This window comes from Meleagris gallopavo, chromosome 5 (genome assembly GCF_000146605.3).
Source record: "Meleagris gallopavo isolate NT-WF06-2002-E0010 breed Aviagen turkey brand Nicholas breeding stock chromosome 5, Turkey_5.1, whole genome shotgun sequence".
Taxonomy (NCBI): Eukaryota; Metazoa; Chordata; class Aves; order Galliformes; family Phasianidae; genus Meleagris; species Meleagris gallopavo.
The window spans coordinates 11,919,985-11,937,260 of NC_015015.2; the positions used below are offsets into that span (position 1 = coordinate 11,919,985).

Below are 17,276 nucleotides of genomic sequence, written 5' to 3' on the forward strand. Positions count from 1 at the left end.
CGGTCCCGCACCTTGCCCAGCTGCTTCCGCAGCGCCTCCGCCGAGAACGCCATGGCCGCGGCCTCCCAGGCGGCCCCGCGCCTCCAGCCCGCCCCGCCCCGCCCCAAGAGCTGCCCCGCGTCCTCCAGGAGCTGTGTACGTGGTGCGGCCTGTGGAGCTCCTGGGTTTTGCTAGAAAGCCGAAAGTTCGCAATACACTGTTGGTCGCGACTCACCTCAAGGCTGGAGCACTGCTGAGGAGCTCGACTACATCTGCTGGCTGTTTTCTTTGAGACTTGATAGAAAACGTGGCCAGTTAGCAGAGATAATAAGCTGTGGTTTCTCACATGCTCAGAGAGGGTAAAATAAAATGAGGAGCTCCTGCAACGCAAAGCACACAGCTTGCAAGTTTTACTCTGTGCTATACAAGAGGAAAATAGCATCTCCTCTGTCTTACAATGACATAGTTCAGGTCTGACCCTTGGCTTAGCCTTGGGCATTCTGTATCTCTGTGCTAGCTCAGAGCACAGAGTTCTTGAGAACGTGAAACTACCACAGCCCAATAAATTATTCCAAATAATTCCCTACGGCAGAAAAAAAAAAAAAGTAGTAACACAAGCGGTTTGAATTAGGAGTAATGAAAGAGGAATTGCAAGTTATACATATTGCATGCTTTGTGCAAAATGCATGCTTCTGGAATGGACCTGAGTGACTCTTGCAGATAGGTCCCAAAATAAATGAAGACCAAGTGGTGGGAGCAAGTTTCCTCACCAAACCCATCACATTGGCTTTGGCTCTGGCAATATCACAGGTAAAACATTTAGCTCGCTGTCCACCTTTGTCATTGCCTATGAGATGGTAGATACCTTTCCTCAACTTAGGAACACAGAGAAACTGAGATGTTGCATTCAAGATATAAAATAATGAAATTGCATGTGGGGAAAAGGATATAAATAAAAACACTCACACGAAGAACTGGACAGAGAAAATCTCCAAAACAAAAAAATCACCAGTTCAAGAAAGCCATTTAGCAGCTAACCTAACAGGTTAGGACCAAACTGGGGATACATTTCATTACCTCAGGAACCTCCTGCGTTTAATTTCATTCCACTCAGTATGTTAAGCATGGTAGTTGAAGGTTTTTTGGATCCCCAGACTCATGAAAAAAATAGATGAGTGATTCCAATGCACTTAAACTGGTAAGTAAAAGGCCATCTTTTGGATGACTAAATTGCAGTTCTGCCTTGTGGGATTAAGATGTTATTTCAAATTCAAGCCACAACTAAAAGCTGTCCTCCAATAAGGAAAAGAATTTAAAAAAATCCGAGTAAAATAGTTCTATTGCTTCCAGAGAGGTACAACTTGATTGGCTGGATTATGCTAAATCAATGCAGAATGATGTACCTATTTTGCCTATTTTGCTTTAAAATAACACTTACTAGAACACTGAAGATGTATTAAAAATCTCAAGGGTGTTCCATTCAGGGTAAGATTTCATGCCTGCAAAACAAGATGCTGGTTGGCCACTGATCAAATGCTAAGGGGCAATATAATGTTATTATTACATGGCTTTTTAAAAGCACAACAGTATGCAGGCCTTCCTTTTTTCAAGCAAAAGGAGGCAGATGGGCTTAATTTGAGGAAAGGTATTCATTTATCCATGTGGAATAGTTTGCAATGCTAGCTAACCAGAGCTAGCACTTGCACTGACCTCCAGCTGTCAAAGAAGTAAATGGTTCCATAGCAGACAGTGTAGAAAAGGTGCAGGTTCTTCACATGGGAAGAAGAGAATCTGAGAAAGATGCTGCTCATGAAACTGCAAGATTAAACGCCATATATTCCAGGTGGAAGAGATGAAAGGCATCTTGTATACTTGTTTATATCATTCTTAAATTCACGTTCCTCCAAATATATATTATGTTAGAAGCCTAAACTGTAGGAGATGCCAATCAATTTCAGCTCTTTTCTGAATGCTTAAGTGACTCCATTAATTTTTCATAGATTCTTGTGTGCTGCATGGGAACAAGAGAACAGTTTTTCTTGGAGAACGTTCAGCCTAATGCTGTTTTATATAACAGCTCAGAAGAAAACAGCAGGAAAAAAATGTCTTCTATAAAGTAGACCAATGACATGTAGCAGTAAAATGTTTAATGCCTGTAATTTATTGTCTGCAAAACTTATATGCATTTGGTGTGCAAAAGTATACACTTTCTTGACAGCACCAGAAAAACAGTTAAGCTATGTAAGTTTTTAAACCTGATTTGTCACATTGTGTAAAAAGACATTGTGCACAACAGATATCCCCAAAGGAAATCATTGGCTAAAACTAGAAGCACCCTTATTTACAACTAACACTTTAATATTGCATTACACCCACTCACCAAAATAAATAGAAGTACATTCATCACAACTTAAACACAGTCTCTCCATATATTTATTTTCTGACATGTTTTGGTCTCCAGAAATATGCTGTATCTAGAAATAGGCATCAGCTACTAGATTATGTTACAAAATGCAAAAAAAATAGAAAATTAGTTTTCCTGGACAATATTTTGGGCTTTACACAAAAATAAATCCAGATTTCCATAGAGATCTCATAAACTTCTTGAAAGATTTTTATTTTAAAGCACAGCACAGAGTTGCACACTAAGGCTTCCTGTGATATGCAAAACCCTGGCCTCCAAAAAGACTGCTGTAAAGAGAAATACAGCTCAAGCGTAAGTACAAGACATTTTCAAAAAGTAGTCATCAATAGAAAGTGCCCTTCGTTTGATTTAGCGTTATCAGTACAGAAGTAGCTACTGTAATTGTGCAATCAAAGCCAGACCTGGAAGGGCTTTACGCAAAGGACGTCACCATTTCACACTACCAGGTGTAAGTACACAGAATCTGAGATAGCAGAAACTGGCCAACCTTTTCATACTCTACATTCATTAGTTTTTGACACAATTTAGTATAAAAGGCACATTGTCAAGCAGTGAATTAAAAAAAGAAAGAATCTAAAATCCAAACCAGAATTTCATTAAACGCAATTAAATCATTAGCTTAACATCAGATCCTCATAAACCAATAGAAGAATTCTTCCAGTTTTTTCTTAACCTCAAATTCGGACGCACTTTGGATGAGTACCAAAGTACTCTCATTAAGATTAATAATGTTAATCTGGAAAACAGTAAACATGATTTTGAATACGAGGCCCTCCCAAGTCGATTTACAAATACATGCAAACCCAACAAAACCCAAACATCTGTACAAAGTTTGAAAGTCACTGGTGTCCCATGCCAATTATGAGAAAGTACTTGATTGTAAAACTACAAATGTGTCCTTGAACAATTTTTCATATGAAACAAAAATCAAGCAATCATTGTGTGAAGTTAAACAAGTGTCTTAGGGAGGCTGGAAGAAGAGACCTCATTCCAGTCAGCACCTCAAAGACCAATGACAAAGTGCTTTAGATTAAGAAATTTAACTGACCGTGTGCAAAGTGATGAAATCATCAGGGTTTATTTAAGCTTCAGTTATCTGAAATGCAGATTTAATTCCAAACTGAATTCCAATTTCAGATTATTACGTGAGCATCTTTTGCTTCATAAGAGACTGTTTTTAGCCAGGCAGAAAATTGCTTGCAAGTGATAATTGTCCAGGCTGACAGACCTAGGAGTCCTTCTCCAGCTAAACAAACCAAAAAATCCACACCAAGCAAACAAACAAACCCACAGTCAATCATGGTCCCAGAGATCATGGCCATGTTCGGGTAATTCGAGGAACTACAACAGCAAATGTGAGGTGGTCCCATTAAGCAGAGTGAATACAACGCACTTGCAGACAAGCACTGAGATTACACTATCTTGCATGGTCTGAAGGGTATACACTGAGAAACATCTTTTTGTTAGTTAATATACAAAGTTAAAAATACAGAGGAGCAGTGACAGTTACCATCCGTGCTCCCACGCAACTAATACTGAATTAGTTTATAGAATCCATCCCAATAGCTTACTCATGTCAGTGTTTCGCTAAGGCAGTGAAATGCTACACCATCAACAGAAAATGCCTCAAAATAGCAAATGTTTTTTCCTTCATTAAGAGTTAGATGTGCAGATTTCAGCAGCTTCCAAGTTGCTGTCTGAACTGTGTTCTAGAAGCAGCACTGTTAAAAAAAATTGCTCTCTGAAGGAATCTCTAAAGGTTCCTTCACTATTTTTCTACTAAGTAATTTTTGCTTTTTCTTCATTTTTCTTTCCACCAACATATATCCAAAGCCCTTTTTGTACTTTTCTAAGTACTTCAAGTATTAAAACATAACAGCTTCAACAGCTATAGCTGAGGGGTTATCAGTGGGGTCTTACAGCTCGTGGCAAAGCTGAGCAGTGATACCGGTGAGCTTTGAAGGATAACTTGGTGAATCAAAGCAGATGCAACACCAGGTTAGAGCTTCAGACTCTTCATACAACCCCTACTGATTTTGATGAACCCAATGCTGGTAAGTAAACAAATTCAGTTACTGAAGGAAACAGTCTTCAAATGCATAGTTAGAAATAATGTGCAAACATGGGCATTGGGTAACAGAACTAACTCTCCTGACATGCATTTTAGCTTTCTGATTTGATGAATTTAATCAAAAGTATTCACTGTGTAATACAAAGTGATCGATATCCAAGAGCTAGCTGCAAGTACTTTGGAAAAGTGTTTTCCAAATAGTACACCTGATTAGATAAGTGACTGCTCCACATTTTAAGTCATTTAACACACCTGATGCTTAACAGAAGAAAAAAACACGTGCACAGCACACAACCTGTAAAAGAGCAGAAGCTTTTAGATAAATGCAAAGACTGACAGGGCAGGAAAAGAATTCCTAAGCGTATGCTTCAGCCCAAAAGCACAAGTTACACACAAACACTAGAAATTCCTATTTTCAGGATGAGTATTTATCCTACTGAATGTGATTGGCATTGAAATTCCAGACACAGCAAAAGCCAGCCTAACCTTTTGGTGATATCTCTAACTGTACATTTTGCAAGTGACATGCACTTCTCCATTAGGAAACAAGACAATTCCAGTTCAGTTATTGTTTATGGGTCCTCAAATCAGAAAAAATATAGCACTTTATTGCTTTGAACATTTGTGGCAACGGCTGAATTCACACCCAAGCTGCTTCTGTATAGAAGATGATGTTTCAGAAACTTTGAGGCTTAACTTAGGAGACAGAGCAGGGTATAAAGCAATTTCTCTCTATATCTCAAAAAATATCAGGGAACAAGAACACTACTCCCCCAGTGCTATTCCTTTCTTTCAAGTGAATGCAAAATTGGTTTACTTGTATATAGGCCCGCACAGTTCCAAGTCAGTGCATAGCTAGTCAATATTTCTGCTGGCATCTTGAACTGATTTAATCAATGGAAACATTTCTTAATTTTTCTTCTACTTAATAATATGCATTAGTGCATTAATTTCTCCATAAAAAAATCAACCCTTGGCAAGTATTAAAAATAAATATCTTATATAAGTCAAACTAAAGCCTTTATTTTTCAGTTCTTTTATCCCTTTACATATTCTTTTGCCCTCTAGCAAGCAAATGGAAACCGAAGAACAGGAGATGTATGGAGGCAGAGGGTAGCAGAAAAATGAAAGAAGTCAACGCTGTAAGTCAGTTAACGGGTCCTCAGCTTCTTAGACTGTCTCTTCCGTTTTAGTTCTTCCTCTTCCCGTCTCAATTCTTCAAGGTCTTCCTGAACACCGAGTCTCAAGCTGCCAAACAAGTTGAAATCCTTTACAAACTGCTACTCAAACATGAAATTTGACTTCTCCCCCAAGAAAAGAAATCCTAAAATTACTGCAGTTGATTTGAGCAAAGAAGTTTTAGATCAGTTCAACAGTCAAAGGTTTTCTTCAATTACAGTAAGCATACAGCTTAAAGGAAAAAAGAACGTTTCTAAGGAAATCAAGATTCTCTCATCATTAGAGCGGAATCAAACCCTTTGAAGGAGAAATGATTTAAAGTTTTCTTTAAAGAAAATTATCATTATTTAAAAAAGGTTTTACTAAGATCATTCTTTTTTTGAAAAGAAGATGCTTGAACATGCATCAGTTCTTGCCAACGTAACTTAAATACAAGTCACAGCAGACAGACTCAGTTCAGCTTTTCCTACACTTACACCTTTCTTTTGGCAAGGGTGAGAATGGATCCATCAAACAGAAGAAAGAAGCTTTGTGGCAGCTTCCTGACTACAGGCATTATTCAGGTAGCTACACAAACAATGCTGCCTCACCATCAGAATCCACTTAGTTACCCTGCCTCAGATGAACAGGCACAGAGAAGAGATGCTGCTGAGCACTGCATGTTCTAGCTGTGTCCTTGTGTAGCCTCTTCAGCTTCTGGGCAGTATGCTGAAAGGATACTGAAAACAGCACCTACCATCACTGACCTCCTCTTCACTTAAGAAAGGCTGGATGGCCTTGCTGGTTTGATACTAGGAATAGGTGTGACAAAGCTCCTATTTTGCCATCAGCTACTGCCTGCCTTGTCTGCAGGCCTGCTAAGTGCATTTGTACTTCCACAGTTCATTATGAAGCAGCTTAAGGCAGTTTGCACCTCATTACTACAAGGTCGATAACATGACCACCTATCATTCAGCTGTTCTAGGGTAACTGCTCCAGTATAGGCTCAGCTTATGCCTATAACAAGCAGAGAGAATTGTGAATTCAGGAGACTGCAGTCATCCAAGTTCAGACAGTAAAAAATAAACACTTCAGAGATCTACGTGATCGAAGTCTGGCTAGAAGCATCATTTTCCATTTCAATTTAGAACGTAGTAATTTTAACAGGCTCTTTTGGTTAGAGAAAGCTCCTCATGTCAAGGGTCACAATGCTTTTAACCAAATTCTCAGTGGAAAAACTAGCTGAAGATAGATTAATTGTTTTACTGAAGTTTCCTATCTGCCCTTCTCTTATACTAGCATGAGTAGTTAGAAGCTTAGCCAGGTGTTCAACTTTGCAAAATCTCACTGTAGGTCTTCAACACAGAATTCAGTGAACAGCAATATCACTGTAAAATTCAATTTACTTCTCTGATTAAGAGACTGCAGCTGTGCATGAGCAGCAGCTGTCCCTAAGAGCAGAGAGAAATAAGAACACTGACTAACTTCCAGAAGGTTCCCAATACTCAAGGCACTCTCTGGATAGCAATGTAAAAAAAATAAATCTCAGAAGTAAAAATTTGACTTTACATTTTCAGTTTTTCTATTGCCTATTAATAAATAGGTAAAAACTTTTTGTAACTCCTACAAGGCTTTTCAGAATGTATTGCAGACATCTTCCCATCAGGCACGGAAAAAGCATAAAGCAAACCACTTCACGAATGCCAGGCTTTATAACAGCCATGTAAAGAATGTGCAGCTCTGCAGGCTAAAAGTAGTGGTCAAAACCAATATAAACATCTAGCCTTTGTTTCTGAAATCTCTGGTTATAAATGTGTGTCAGAGTATTCTTTTTATATACATACACACGAAACACAAATATGCAGAGATTAAGTTTCCTCCCAGCCCTCAGGAGGTAACAGAGTATCGATGTTTGGGACAAAGCAAAGGGCCTAGCATTTCAATTGTAATTCAAATACTTATACAAAGTTTTGGGCATCAGTTGGTATAATTCTCACTGGTAAAGACTGTGATGCACTGGAATGAACATACAGGACTTATTTACTGTACTCACTATCCCACTGGCACACTAGTTGGCTGAGCTTCTTCTACCTAAGCTTTCTTATCAAAGATGGGAAGACTTAGCTACTCTGCTATAAGTAGCAGCAGATATCCCCATGACTTGGGCAATAAATAAACCTCCCACTTCCTATTTTAACTTAAGTCCATGCATACCTCCTGGCTTCTTCTTTCTGTTGCTCCCTCCAGCTGCTCTCCATATAGCGTAAGGCATAATCGCTTTCATCTTTATATCTGGAAATTAAATAGTAGCATTTAGCACACTAAAAAAACCACGATCATATACAGCTGAGCTAGGAATTCACATCCTGGTAGAAAGAGAACTTAGCTTGCTGTACACTGTTAGATTGTAATGTTTTGAAAGAATCACTACCAGTGTTTAAAATGTTTGCTTTTTTATATCTTGCTATCAGACAAAAGGAAAATAATTAAATAAGCCAGAGTATTAGTTTTGCAATGGTTCCTAGGTACGCAGAGATGCCAACTTCAATTCTCAAAACAGAACTGCTAACACCATTGCATTTAGCCATTCATATTCAGGCTGCTACACCTGATGAATTCTGGGATGCTACTGCTATAAGAAAACATTTTAACACATGTTGATAGAAAAGAGTTGCTATGGGTTAGATAAGTGACAAGTTACAGAAGCCATACTGTTTTCCATTATGTCCCATTTGCATCAAACTTTCTCTTGCTTTCCAGAAGAGCATGGCAACACAAAAATACATTTTTTAAGCCAGTAGTTTGCTTATTTCTAATAAATCAGCCCAATGACCTTAATCTCTGTTGTTCCATTGCTCACTTTACAGTATATCAAAATTTACATTTTTTCCTACCTTTTCCGGTCATAGCCAAATATTTCCCGAATGTGTTTTGATATTTCTTCTTGGGGTTCCCCCTCATCTTCAATAAAATCATCCATTTCAGAGTCATACTCATCATCGTCGTCATCATCGTCTATTTGTCTTTTGTAACCAACAGGTGGTCTCCCAATACCTAAATGAAAGGGATGTGAAAAAAACATCAATGAATAACACACATTTATCAGTATTTTTCGTTGCTATACTTTGGGCACAGTGACTTTACAGCTCTGGGCTTCGAGGTAGAAGACTGCTGCCTCAAGCTAAGTAGAAATTCTTAAAGTCAGTAAAAGGAAACACTTCCTCCGCTAACATCAACTGCACCCCAAGGAAAAGTACCAGACATAAGTCCACGTTCTTGTTCAAAGTTTTCTAGGTACTTATTTGCTAGAGTTCATGTGTGCTTTCTCCTGTTCAGGAATCATTTTTAGAACTACTCACTCGCTGATAAGGTGAATCAGCAAAAACATTCAAGTATCAATCACAGGTTTGCTGTGAATTAAGCCCCAGGCCCTTACCTCAAGGAATGTGAGCTGGGGTCAAAAAAAGTGAAGAATTGCAAAGGGAAAAAAACCACAACTTTCCATTGCTTAATGCATTCTTTAAAAGATAAATAAGGTATTTTGTCCGTGTTTTCTTGGATAATCACTGACCTCAACTCAGATGTATCAGAAATATGGGACAAACAACTAATTAAAAAAAGAACTTTGTACCTTGTGAACGAAACACAGGTCTGTGCCCTTGAAGAGATCTCATTCCATTCATCTGTCCGTTGCTGGGCCTCGTCACTAGGTTTTTGGAAGAAATAGTTTCTGATACGACAGTACACCTGGGCTTTACAGCTGCAAAGCCAGGTCGCCCAGGTCCTGCACTCGGGCTGACTCCTGGCCTTCCCGGTCCTGTTCCTGAGCTGCTGCCCGGCCGCCCAGGTCCCGTACTCGGGCTGACTCCTGGCCTCCCTGGTCCTGTTCCCATGCCGCTGCCCAGTCGCCCAGGTGCTGTATTTGTGCTGTTGCCCGGCCTTCCTGGGCCGGTGCCTGAGCTGCCACCTGGACGTCCAAGTCCAGTGCTGGAGCTGCCACCTGGCCTTCCGGGTCCCACGCCTGAGCCACTGCCCGGTCGCCCAGGTCCCATGCTTGAGCTGCTGCTTGGCCTTCCAGGTCCTGTGGCCGAGCTGCTGCCCTGCCGCCCGGGCCCTGGGCTTGAGACGCTCCCTGGCCTTCCGGGTCCCATGCCAGAATTGCTGCTTGAGCGCCCAGGTCCTGCACTTGATCCTCCACCTGGATGTCCAGGTCCTCCCTTTCCTAAACTGCTGCTGGATCGTTTTGTGCTGGAGTTCATTTCGTGCTGCAGGGCTGCAGCATTTCCTGGTTTTGTATGGACAGGCTTTTTCAGGCTGGATTCTTTAGCAGACGGTAACCTTTGAGCCCCATTGGCCATTGGCTTTGAGGATGGCACAGGAAAGCTTGAGCCAGACTTTCCCATACCGTTGACAGGTAATTTACTATGACTGCCAGCAGTAGGGGTTTTCAAGGAACTACTTTGTGAGGTTTTTACTTTTTCCATTTGACTCAATTTGGAAGAAGATAACGACCGTGAGTGCTTTTCAGTCAATGCTGGTGCTTTGGATTTCTTATCAGTACCACTCAGAGAAGAGAGGCTGCTTTTTGGAGAGGCATGTTTATCTGCTGCACTTTTGCTAAGTTTTGCATCTGCACATTCCTTCAGAGAAGTTGCTTTTTTTGAAGAACTGGATATCCCTGTATTCTTAACCTCCTTCTCTGTTTTCTTTTTCTGCATTTCTACTCTCTTATTTTTGCGTTCCAAATATTCCCTCTCTCTCAATTCTTCTGCCGTCCTGGGTCTCTCTTCTATCTTTTTCACTACTTTTATTTCTACCGGTTCATATTGTTTTTTTTCAGCAAGCCTTAAAAGATCTGCAAAGTTGAGAGGTGCTGGTGCACTTTTGGGTGGTGCCTTTGGTTTGACTGCAGCTTTGGATGGTTTCTCATCATATTCTTCTTGCTCATACTCCGATTCAGTTTGAGTAAACTCAAGTTGCTCTGCTTCATTTTCTGTTGCATACTCAGCCTCAGGGGCCTGAGAAACATTCTCACAAGTCCTCCTCCTCTTTTTAGGCTTCTCTTCAACGGGAATACCATTATAGCCATAAAAGTTATCCTTTGTTCGTGAAGCCATAGCTCTTGCCTTCCTGTCATGTTTCAGTTCAATTCGCTTAGCCAAGAGTCGTTCTTTCTTTCTTTTTTCTTCCAGTTCTGTAAAAGAAAAATCAGGAGAAAGTTAAACAAAAACACTACTCTTTATTTCAGGATCTTCTAAACCGATAAACCATCTGAGACAATAGGATATCTGGCTAACAGCTATTCAGAATAGACCAGAACACCATCAGAGGTCTGCCAACAGAGCAACCTGATCCATCTGAGTCAGCTGTTTCTACAAAAGTGAACTATTAAGCCAAATACAGCTCCTACCAAACCTGCTAAGCTGACTCAACAGAAGCAACTCTCCAGAATGCTATACAAACTAACAAGAACTCCGTGGTAAAAAGACACAGGACATGGGATCTCTGAGGAGAAAGAGTTCTGCGACTGAGTAAAAGAATTTTGAGACTGTACAAAATTTACTATCAGATGTTTAAGTAAAAGCGGGGAAAGGGAGGGATGGATGGAGGAGTTTTAGGGTGAGGGAATATGCCCTGGAAAGTAGACTGAGGTGGGGAAGCAGGCAGTTAGCGATGAGCAAGCTGCAGGTCACTGCTTCTGCGTGACAGTGCCCCGTGCACCATCTCCACAGTCTGCCCTATATTCTTCCTAAATTGTTTTTACCTATTTCCTGCATGAGTATGCTCTCCATCTTATTTGTCTTCTGTATGATCTGCTGACGTAATTCAGGCTGAACTCCATAATGAAAAGATGAGAGATCTGAGCGCCAGATACTGGAGAGACAGGGAATAGGGGCCAAATACCATAAGGGCTCAGGGGAAAGGGGCATCTCTGAGCATCAATTCCTAGAAATCGGATGGGGCAACTCATGCTGAGCTTTAAATGGGTTCCTGTAAAGGTACCATCCCCAGCCTACGTTGTTCCATTTGTCAGTAGCCATGACTGTACACAGTGTGAGTAAAAGCATGAATATTTCCTATTCACACTCAGTCTTGCCTTTGGCTGCACCTGGCAGCAGGGATAAGGAGCTGGCTCATGGCTGGCCCAGGAGAGGAATGCTCTGGACTACCCAGTCCATCACACTGTGTTGTAACATAGTGGGTGAAAAAATGTGTTTTAAAGCCTTTGCAATTTAAAACCCAAGCATTACTGAAAGAGAAGATTAAGACATTACCACCACAAACTGTTATCATGTTTAGACAAACACAACTTTTCAAAATTAACAGAAATTCAGGATGGTTTCTTGCAATCTCTTTCCACCTTACTTACTTCCTGATGTCCTGATGTAAATGCTAGTGAGCTGATTAACATTTAAATCCTTAGGAAAGCATGTAAACATCCCTCGCAGTGACTTTTCCACCAGTTTTCCCTCAGCATCAGCAGTTATATGCACGAATTCCAGAAACAGATATAAAAGTCTATTTGCCAGAGCTCTTAATGGGATCAAAGTCTCAAAGAGTCAATGAAGGTCTTCCACAGAATGTAGTTTTAGGCTGCTTTAACAATTACCTTTTTTTCTTTTTTCTTCTTCTTTCCTTCGGAGAAATGCTTGTACTGCTGCAGACTCAACACCCTTGACCTTTGGAACCTTTTTGGGAGGGCCAACAGCCAAACTGTATCTTTTCTGCAAAGAACAAACGAGTATGTCAGAGAAATTAATAAGTATCTCTTTTCTTGAAACTGAGGGATTAAGTAGCAGTCATATTTAAGCATAAATAAGCATAAAGTTCATTTTAAGCACAGATGGTACAGAATAATAATGCAATAGCTGCGTCAGCAACGGAATAAAATTATTTCAGTTCAGCCTTATGAAGTCTCATACAGCCTTATGAAAGTTATCTAAAAAATTATCTAGTAAAGATATCTACATCCAAATATTTTAGAGGCAATAAGCTGACAAGCTGGTAGCATGATTTCTTATCGATTTCAACAGTTCTAACCTGATCCATTCAAATAGCAGCACATTAAGAGACACTCACATTACTTGATGTTACTGATATACAAAGCTATATATTATCTTACCTACACATACACTAAAAGCCAAGGTTCAGAGACGATTCTAAAATACAGCCAACACTGTCTCCAGGCAGGGTGACTACATACCAGCTCTTCATAGGCACCTCTATTACTTGACAGACACAAAATTACAGGATACAACATCCATCTACATCACAGCTGTAAAACCTGACAGGTTTGCTCAGCATATTAAAGAGCTTTTACAATCAAGGCCAGTTACTGAAATCTATCTAAGCACTACCAGCACTTCGCTGCTACCTGAGAGCTGGTTTTGGTTACCCTTATGGCCCTCAGAAGCCTCATTTTCTGCGAATGCAGTTCTGATATACACAAGGAAATTGAAACAGACAGGCAAAGCAATCCTCAGGCTTGAGTGGATTATCCAATTTCTAAGCAGTTTTTAAAAAGAAAGTCAAAACAGAGGACTTTCTAAAATGGTTTTAGGCAGAAGGAGCACTTCTAAATGAAAACTGCCAGCCAGCGGGACACGCGTAGATTCATCTCCCCCATTAGGAAGCCTTATAAAGAATTAAAATGATGGGGAAGCAGTTTTCGAGCTTTGTTTTGCTGCACTACAACCGACAGTCCTATCCAGAAGTGGGTTTGTAAAGCAGCCTGGCAGGCACACTGTTTTCTCACTTCCATTAAGGTGAGAAATGGTGCAAAATTCAAGATTTCTGTTCTTCCTAACAATAGCATTTTTTGCTATTGATGCACAGCTGAAAGCAGAGCTAAGTGTTTCATAAATGAAGATGGAAGCGAATGAGGTTCTGCACTGTGTACCACAGCAGGTGTTGATAGAAATGAGCACTTTGGTTAGAAGAAGATAAAATAAACTGCTTTATTCTTTTTAAAAGCACTGGAACATACACATACTCCGCAACTACTGAGAAAATAGTTCACTTTCAACACAAACCAACACGCATCAGACTCCAGGTAAAAGTGGCAACTAAGTCAGGGCATGTTACTGCCTTATCATCCAGGCAGCAGCAGCTGCACTGCTCGGGCTCAGCTATCTCGAGGGTGGTTAAATAACAGGGAAACAAACATTCTGCCTATAGAGAGCAGGTCACGCTACTCCAGAGCGCTGTGCTACCCAAGCTGTAAGCAGCACTCACCTCGGCAGGCAGCACATCCAGCAGCTCACGGACACTGCTGAGGCAGCACGGGCACTGCTTGAGCCAAAGGAAAAAGGAAAGGCTGTGGAGGTGCCTTTCCTCAGCCACGCACCCTCAAGTGCTTCCTGTTAGCCAAGGGTATTTCCAGAGGAACCAACCTGTGTGAATTGGGCCACCTCCTCAGCAACAGCCTGGCACGACATGAGTGGTTGGCTCCGCACAACCTGATCTTGAAACACAGCACCTGCGTAAGCAATAGTTTTGCTGTGGACTCGCACACACCCAAGCTGAAGACAATTCCCACTTGTACTATCAAGTACAGGCAACCTTCACAGGCTGTCACATAATTTATATGTTTTGACCTCTGTATGTTATCCCACTTCTCTTGTCTTTCCTTATCACACACCAAGACGAGCAGCCTTCTGATGTGGGAAGCTCCTGCTCCCCCCATTTAGATATCCTTCAAGGTGCAACATGGCATTAGTTAACACAGCTAGCAGCTCGAGCACATCAAAGCCCACACACATCCCTGTGGGTGCTGCCCTGCAGCCAGTTCTGCTCAGCAGGGGCCGTCACCTTCACCTGCAGATCAGACAGGAGCTCTGCTCTATGGCAGTGCTCCATACTTCACAACCATTCCTCATACTCCTCTGGAAGGGCTTCTCTTGCCTACGGGCAAGTATCCAAGGGTTTGGAAGTTTCACAGGAAGGCTTTGCAAAGTGTATTGGTCCTATGAAGAAATCCTGGATTTTACTACAGTTTTACTTCCTTAAAAATGCAGCCACTTTAAGCAGTTGAGCAGCTTATTCTAGGAAGTGAAATGCAAACCAAATTTCCAACAACTGCAGGCACTCATCTGTTGTGCTGGAGGTTATTTTGTGATGCATAAGTTAAAGCGAGACTTCATCAAGTGCTGACGTGGACGATGATGACAAGCTGTTTCACTTCTAGGTCACCTCCGTGGTCACATCTGTTTCAGGTTCCAAATTCTGTCTACTCCAGATATGCCCACTGCTAAGGGGAGCAGGGATCGAGGTGAGATTGTTCCTAAAAACTACCAGTGACAACAGAAACCAGATAAAACAGAAGGATTAAAAGGGCTCTTAACTACGCCCTTTTTTTTTTTTTCCATTTTAAAGTAACTGCAATTTTGTTTGTCAAGAATATCTTCCATACAAAGAGCTCAAAGTGCTTCCCGACATCCATTACGTCCCAAAACACTCTTGCAGCATTAATAGAGAGTACCAACATTGCTGAGAAGAGGCATACAGGCAAGATTTAAATCTTAAGGAGGTCAGCAGTAAATGCTGTAACTGTTACCACATCTGATCAAAGCAAGCCTGCATGGAAAATCAGTGAACCACTGAAGAGAAACACGTGTCAGGAGATACATAGAAAACTTACCCCTTGCAATGTTACAAGGGAAAACTACGCACAAAGATTATGCACAACACACGGTTAGTTACTACTCTAGTTCACAAACGCACTGCTGTATTTAGAAACAAAACCTGATGCAAATAACTGGGCAATGGAAGGTGTATTTAGCAGTTCCACTGGGAGATGAACAAGCAGATCTATTTTTACAGGGACATGATGCAATCCTGTCCCTGTTTCATGATACAGAGCTATATTATTTCTGAGGCTGAGTTTTTCTGCAGTTTCGATACACGCACAACCTGTGCACATTACTCTACTTTCCATTACAGCAAATGTGGGATATCTGAGTGCACCATAAAGATTCTTTTAAACTTCTGCAAGGGAAATTCTGAGGGAGTGCTAATTAAAGCAGGAATCAGCATTTCTGGAAACCTGTCAATGTTACACACCGGTACATTTCATAATTAGACTGTGCAGTGTTTTTAATCAGAAATATTTAAGACTAATTTTGTAGTCTTTTTATAGGGACAGATGTTGTGCACCAGTTTCAGTCAAGTGGAGTGACTTGGATATCTACTGATGGGCCTTTTCGGCAGGCAACTTCAGATGCTGCCAAGCACAGCTCCATTTCTGCTCAGAGACTGTCTTTAGAGTCAAAGGCTGCACTGCCAGCGTGCAAGGAAGGCAGGAAACTAACACTGCTTCAACTGGGGATTGAATTGCACTCACTGCTAAGTTATCAGGTAAACACTAACCCTGCCTTCACTAAAAACAGCACCAAAGCTCTCGTGCACTGCACAACAGGTAGGGCTGCCTCCCAAAAGTACCATATCTGGATTGGGGATGTGGCAGATAGAAACTGGGATGTCGAGTTGATGAAATATGCATGTGACAGAAAACAGTGGTGCAGCACACAGGAAAACTAATGAGGTCAAAGGAAACTTTACCACCGCAACCTCAAGTCAACAGTGAGATACTCTGGTTTACAAGACACAAAACATCTTCAAAAACATACCAATGACACCAAGTTGGGAGGAAATGTCGATCTGCCAGGGGACTGGAAGGCCCTACAGAGGATCTGGACAGCTGGATTGCTGGGCTGAGGCAACAAAACTGTGAAGGGTCTGGAGCAAAAGTCTCACAGGGAGCAGCAGAGAGAACTGAGATTGTTTAGTGCAGAGGAGGCACAGGGGAGACCTTATCACTCTCTACAGTGACCTGAAAGGAGGCTGTGGCAAGGTGGGGGTTGACCTCTCCTCCTATGTAACTAGCAATAGGACAGAAGGGAATGGCCTCAGGCTGCGCCAGGAGAGATTCGGCTTGGATATTATGAAAATTTCTCCTCCAAAATTGTAGTCAGTTGAATCACCATTCAGGAGGTGTCCAAGAAACGTTTAGATGCTGTACTGAGGGACATAGTTTAGTGGGAAATACTGGTGACAGGTGGATAATTGGACTGGATGATCTTGGCAGCCTTTTCCAACCTTGGTGATACCATGATTCTACATTTATGTAGTTGCTACTTTTCTACATACGTTACAAATTACTCAGAGTCAGTCTGAGACCAACTAGATCAGATGAAATACTGAACAATATGTTCCCTAAGATATTTTAAGAACCCAATGGGACCCGATGAGTTACACACCTCTCCTCTACAGCTGCTCACAGTGCTGCTGCACATCCATCACACTTAGCCAGGGCCACGGACCGCAGGGCAGCGCTCGGTGCCTCTGCCTGCCAGTGCCAGGCGGGGTGCTCCCGCTCAGCGCTGCGCACCTCTTCCGCCTTCACCGACGGGCCGCTGCGAGCTGCCCATGGCAGCTCGTACAGTGAACACGAGAAGCAGCGGCTACCAAACAGAAAACATTCTTCATGCAAATGAGCGCGCAGGCGGCGCGGGCCGCCCGTCAGCACACGCCCCATCGGGCTCACCCGGAGCGAGACGTGGCAGCCCCGCGGCTCCAGAGCGAACAAAAGCGCTCCACCGACTTTTAAACGCCAGCATCGCCGGCGACTGCGGCTCCGCACTC

At 41.8% G+C, this 17,276-nt stretch overlaps 1 protein-coding gene across 1 annotated transcript; it reads right to left on the minus strand.

Annotated features, from left to right (window-relative positions):
• Positions 1-2,117: 2,117 nt before the first annotated feature.
• Positions 2,118-14,160, minus strand: SPTY2D1 (SPT2 chromatin protein domain containing 1). Its single transcript, XM_010711065.3, has 6 exons — positions 14,027-14,160; positions 12,244-12,358; positions 9,265-10,827; positions 8,528-8,687; positions 7,848-7,925; positions 2,118-5,723 (listed from the first exon to the last, which is right to left on the minus strand). The coding sequence occupies exons 1-6, from the start codon at positions 14,069-14,071 to the stop codon at positions 5,627-5,629; spliced, it is 2,058 nt and encodes a 685-aa protein (XP_010709367.1). The 5' UTR covers positions 14,072-14,160; the 3' UTR covers positions 2,118-5,626.
• Positions 14,161-17,276: the final 3,116 nt, after the last annotated feature.